This window comes from Protobothrops mucrosquamatus, unplaced genomic scaffold (genome assembly GCF_001527695.2).
Source record: "Protobothrops mucrosquamatus isolate PMUCROS unplaced genomic scaffold, P.Mucros_1.0 scaffold4543, whole genome shotgun sequence".
NCBI classification, from domain to species: Eukaryota; Metazoa; Chordata; class Lepidosauria; order Squamata; family Viperidae; genus Protobothrops; species Protobothrops mucrosquamatus.
Window position 1 is genome coordinate 53,270 of NW_015390448.1, and position 5,520 is coordinate 58,789.

The 5,520-nt window shown below is 41.6% G+C and overlaps 1 protein-coding gene across 1 annotated transcript in view; it reads left to right on the forward strand.

Moving 5' to 3' along the window:
- Positions 1-5,520, forward strand: part of LOC107299105 (sodium/hydrogen exchanger 2-like) — a 16,214-nt gene that overhangs the window by 6,667 nt on the left and 4,027 nt on the right. Inside the window, 3 exon segments of the mRNA XM_015828473.1 lie at positions 580-776; positions 4,697-4,786; positions 5,246-5,316. Of these exon segments, the coding sequence (XP_015683959.1) occupies positions 580-776; positions 4,697-4,786; positions 5,246-5,316 (358 nt within the window).

A 5,520-nucleotide genomic window follows, 5' to 3' on the forward strand; every position in this document is an offset into this window, starting at 1 on the left:
CTTCTTCTTCTTCTTCTTCTTCTTCTTCTTCTTCTTCTTCTTCTTCTTCTTCTTCTTCTTCTTCTTCTTCTTCTTCTTCTTCTTCTTCTTCTTCTTCTTCTTCTTCTTCTTCTTCTTCTTCTTCTTCTTCTTCTTCTTCTTCTTCTCCTTCTCCTCCTCCTCCTCCTCCTCCTCCTCCTCCTCCTCCTCCTCCTCCTTCCCTCCTCTTCCTCTTCCTCTCCTTCTCCTCCTCCTCCTCTTTGATGCACCAATGTTCATCAACTGATACATATGAAAGCTTATTTCCACTGATCTCAACTTTGGCTGGGCTCAGACAGCAAACTTAAGTCCTTCACGTGGTGTGAAGTGAAATGGCTCACTTCACACCACGTGCTAAGACAAGGGCTACAATTGCCCATCATGCTGGACTATAAGCTGCTCTCACATAAACCCAGCCTAGCATGCGGTGTAGCCCTACTCTTCAACACACTTAATGCAAACTGAGTTTGTGGCAACTCTTATAGAGGATGGTGGTCTTAGTGGGCGATCCTTGGTTTTCCTATCTTTTTAAAACTGATTGCCTTGCTTCATCTCTTTTAGGTGTTCTGGTCCTGACCTTCATCATCAACAGGTTACACATCAACGCTGTTACACACAAGGACCAGTTCATTATTGCATATGGCGGCCTTAGAGGGGCCATCTGTTTCTCCTTGGTGGTTTTGCTCCCTGACTTCCAGAGGAAGAAGCTCTTCACTGCGGCAACCACAGTTGTCATTCTCTTTACTGTCTTTGTACAGGTATTCAAGCAAATTTTGAGTTTGGTGGGCTGAATTCTCTTACCTGTTGGCACACACACAGATCTGGAACGTATCTTTAAATAACTGCTCTGATGTTTATTTTTAACCAACAGGCTGAGATTAGAACTCTCAGAATTCTGATCTAAAATGGTCAGCAGCCACGTTCTTTGGTAATTCTGAGATATGTTAGTCTCCAGATATTGGGAAGGTAGCGTATTGTAGAAGGCTACATCAGATGCAAGTTAAGTTGCAGTTCAAGATTTATTGCTCAAGCTTATACACAAGAATCTAGTTAACTAAAGTTCAGTTCTAAATTCCATTGATAAGGGTCAATGGAATTCAAAATGGATAAATGAACTTAGACCATTTATAACAATGTAACAATGCTAAGCTGATGATGTGCTTAATTCCGCCCCCAGCCTTGCCTCCTCTTCTCCTACAGGTTATGATATATCATCTCTCAGAGGTGTCAATGGATCATGTATGCATAGACAATCAGTGAATTGTTTTTTTAAAAACTGGATCAACATGCCACTTGCAGAATATCTGAGCAAAACCCCCACCATTATTAGCCAGCCATTCAGAGAGAAGCAACAGAGGACGTAAGAGATATGGAATTGCAAATTGGCTAGCATTTCCAGGGAGATGACTGATGTCCTCCCTTGTTAAAACCTTCTTATCACTTTAAAACAGTTACCGCAGTTATATTTTATATAAAAAAACGTAATAATTGTGAAACATGAAAATATAAAATGTGGGGAAGTGAAACAGCCGAGCACGATTACTGGAATAGGATAATTCTTGGGTAATTTCTTCCCATTAGTGAATTGCCTCACAGGCTGCTAGTCACAGATGCAGCAATAGGTGCAATCATTTTGTGTAAAATGTAGTGAAAATATATTGATCTACAGCAGTGTTTCCCAACTTCGGCCATTTGAAGATGTGTGATGTCAGGATGTCCCAGTTGGCTGGGGAATTCTGGAAACTGAAGTCCACGGGTCGTAAAGTAGCCAAAGTTGGGAAATACTGACCTACAGGGTTCAAGTGGAAGGAGGGATTTTGGTAGCCATGTTTTGGATTTGCATGTGTGTGTATGCAATTGATAACTGCATCACGCACAGCTAAATGGGAAGCTAGGTAGCTGCAGCGCAAAGTTTGATCTTCAGCATTGTATTTATTTGCTGTAGGGCAGGGATCTTCAAACTTGACGGCTTTAAGACTTGTGGACTTCAACTCCCAGAATTCCTCAGCCAGCCATGCTGAAGTCCACAAGTCTTAAAGCTGTCAAGTTTGGAGACCCCTGCTGTAGGGGAAGGAGTGGCAGAACCTGGGGGTGGAGTCAAAAGAGGAATCAGTCTAGAATCCTTATGTAGCCACCAGCAGATTAAGTCCAGCCTCCCTGGAACTCTGTCTAACTCCTAGCAGGTGCTAATCATTGGTTGAGAAGATTCCCGTGCACAGGCATGAATAGAAATAAATCCGTTTAATTGGACCTTTACTGGGGGAATCTGATCTTTCATGCCTGACACCTACCTGCCTATAAAAAAAATTAAAAACCAAACTGAAGTAGTGGAGAATATTGCAAGCTATATCACTACACCCTGCTTTATATGGATGTGTGGTAGCTGCCCACATCCTTATGAAAGGTACTTTAGGTGAGTAGGCATGACATATTCTCAAAATGGTAAAGATGCACCTTGGCCTTCAAAGGATGAGAACCATCTCTGTTTACAGAGCACAGGATCATTATCATTCCACAGCTGTTTTGGGACCAAAAGAAAGGCATGGAGCATGCAGTGAAAAATCAGGAGGTTGTGTTGTGTTTCTAAATGAAAACAATGGGCTCAGCTAGTCTACCCCTTGTCTCATCTTCAAAGTACCTTTCTCTCAGTTTGGTCCTCAAAACTGGTAGGTCTCAAAGGGGTTGGAAGAGCAAAGCAATCCTGATTCCTTCTTTGGTAGGTGAGGACATGATGGGCTAATGTTCTCCCAACAGGTCCAATGGCAATAGTCACCAGATAGGTCAACTGTTGGGGGAAGCCCAACATGATAGCAGTATTCCAGTATCTGAGGGGCTTCCACAAGGCAAAGGGCGTCAGGTTGTTCACCAGAGAACCAGAAGGAACGATGAGAACAACAGTTGGAAGCTGATCAAGGGGAGAAGCAACCTGGAATTAAGGAGAAACTTCCTGACAGTGAGGACAATCAACCAGTGGAACAGCTTGCCTCCAGAAATCGTGGGCGCTCCATCAGTGGAGTTTTTAAGAAAAGACTAGACAGTCACCTGTCTGAGATGGTATAAGTTCTCCTGCTTGAGCAGGGGGCTGGACTGGAAGACCTCCAAGGTCCCTTCCAGCTCTATTCTGTTCTGTTCTATTCTATTCTATTCTGTTCTGTTCTGTTCTGTTCTGTTCTGTTCTGTTCTATTCTAATCCAGAATGTTCTCCCATTTTTTAGAAAAAACTCAGCTTTATTTTCTGGCCAATACATTGTGAGCAATAAAATTGCAATAAACAGCAGTTTTGAGGTTTTCTCTGTGATTGGTCCCAAGAAGTATCCCCCACCCCAAAGTTACAAAAATAGGGGCTGCATTTCATGATCCTTTCTTCAAGATCCTTAGGAAAATAAGGACTGGCCCTTTCACAATGTCGTATCCTTTAATTCAGGCAGAAGGCTGCTGTTCTTTCTGTTTAAAAATTCCAATTTTCTCTGAAGAAACTTCTTCCAAGAATCTGGAAAAAACTTCCAAGTTGTCTCTCCCACGTTTCTTGAAACTAAATGTTCAACGAATACACAAGTAAGTCACTGATTGTGATCTAGCAACACATTATCTTATATTGGGTGATTTGTTTATAGGATTTTCATTTTATTTCTGCAGCTTGTATTCCACTGTTTTGCTCACCAGGCTCTCAACACTGCTAATAATAAAAATAGCAAAATTGGGGGAAGGAGAATTTCTTGAAGTTTTTTTTTAACGTCTAGTGCCACCTTGCGGTAAAATTAAATTGGTGACATCAGAAAGTTGGGGCTCTAAAGCTCACTAAAAGGTCAACCACATCTGGAGAGGACATTGTGCACCTGGAAGAGAGTCCGATAGGACTTCAACTGCATGTTGGTTGGATTGTTTAATTTGGTCCCCATATGTTTATTCTACCTGAAGCTCTTCTGAAGCTTTCTAAGCTTTGTTTGAACATCCTAACCCAACTTCCTGGAGTTCTCTCCAGATGGATAAATCAACTTCTGGAATTTCCCAGCCAGTTTGACCATTGCTGAGAATTGTGTATCTGAGACAGAATACCTGGAGGATACTCAAGAGGAAAAAAGTTTGCTCTAGAGGAGTCAGCACAAATGATGGTTCTCCAGATTTGACTTCTAACCAACGTCAACCATGTAACATCAAGAGTTTGTCACTGTTAAAAAAAAAAACCTAATAACTGAAGGGCAAACTAAAAACTCATCTTGCTTTCTTTTCTGACAGGTGGTCATTCTTCCTAAGAAAACTGTAGCTCAAGTCAGCCTCCATTTTCATTTTACAAAATTGACTTTTTTTTGAGATCAGCAGTTTGTTGAGATTATTCCTCCTCCTCCTCCTCCTCCTCCTCCTCCTCCCTCTAGTCAAAGAAATTTTAAAAAATAGTGGTGAGATCGAATCGGGAAATAGTTTCACTATGGGTTATATAGAGAGAGTCAGAATACAAGGGATACTTCCTACAGTTTAGGAAAAGCTACAGAGGCTACATCTTGACATGGTTCCCAGTGCAAGTTCAAGATCTACATTCAAGTCTGCTCCATCCTTCCCCATAATTTGTATCTTTCAATCCTGTCCAGCCAGCATCCTTGTGATTTATCTAATGATTGAACCCGTGTTTGAATTGGAACTACACATTCCACCTTCTACTGTATTTTCTCTTATGCTGCAGGGGATGACCATCCGTCCCCTCGTTGGCTGGTTACACGTCACTCGAAAACAAGAAAGTGGCCCCACGGTGGGAGAACAAATTCATATCCGGGTAAGTTCTCAGTAAGGAGACTGGAAAGGTATTTAGAATGTTATTTTTAAATCTGAAACATCTGAGAAACAGAAAGGCGTAGTAGACCTGGACGTTTGTCCTCGTGTTTTGAGGATAGCTCTTGTTGAATGCTCCTTATATATCAAAAATTATACTGAGTATCCGTGGCTTTGCAACTGATTTTGCTCCTCAGAGTTTTCCACAAAATTCTGCTCTTTGAAATGAATTTCAAGAGGAAATTCTCTTTCATCAAAGCGAGTGCGAGAGATTATGGGAGAATTTTCCCTGTGATTTATTCACTCAGGCACACAGACCGAGACACACAGCGCAGCGTGAAGCCTTCTGCCACCCAATGTGGTTCTGTTTTTGTCTCGAGGCTTCAGGTGCCTGGAGTTCATTCGACAACAATGCAAACACGTAAATCAAAATCCTCTTTTTCTCCCCTCCCTCTTTGTTCAGTTCCTGGATCATTTGTTGGCTGGTATTGAAGATATATCAGGACACTGGGGACAGTATTATTGGAAAGACAAGTAAGGATTTGTTAAAACTACAAGTCTCTACATGTATAAAGGGGGAAAAAAACAACAACTTGCACATTGAATTTTCTGACTGTATAAAGTTCCCGTGAGGGATGACTTAGCTTTATTCATCTTTGTGTTACAAAGCAGATTATTATTTCACAATAATGAGAAGCTGTCCCCTTCCTTCCTTCCTTCCTTCCTTCCTTCCTTCCT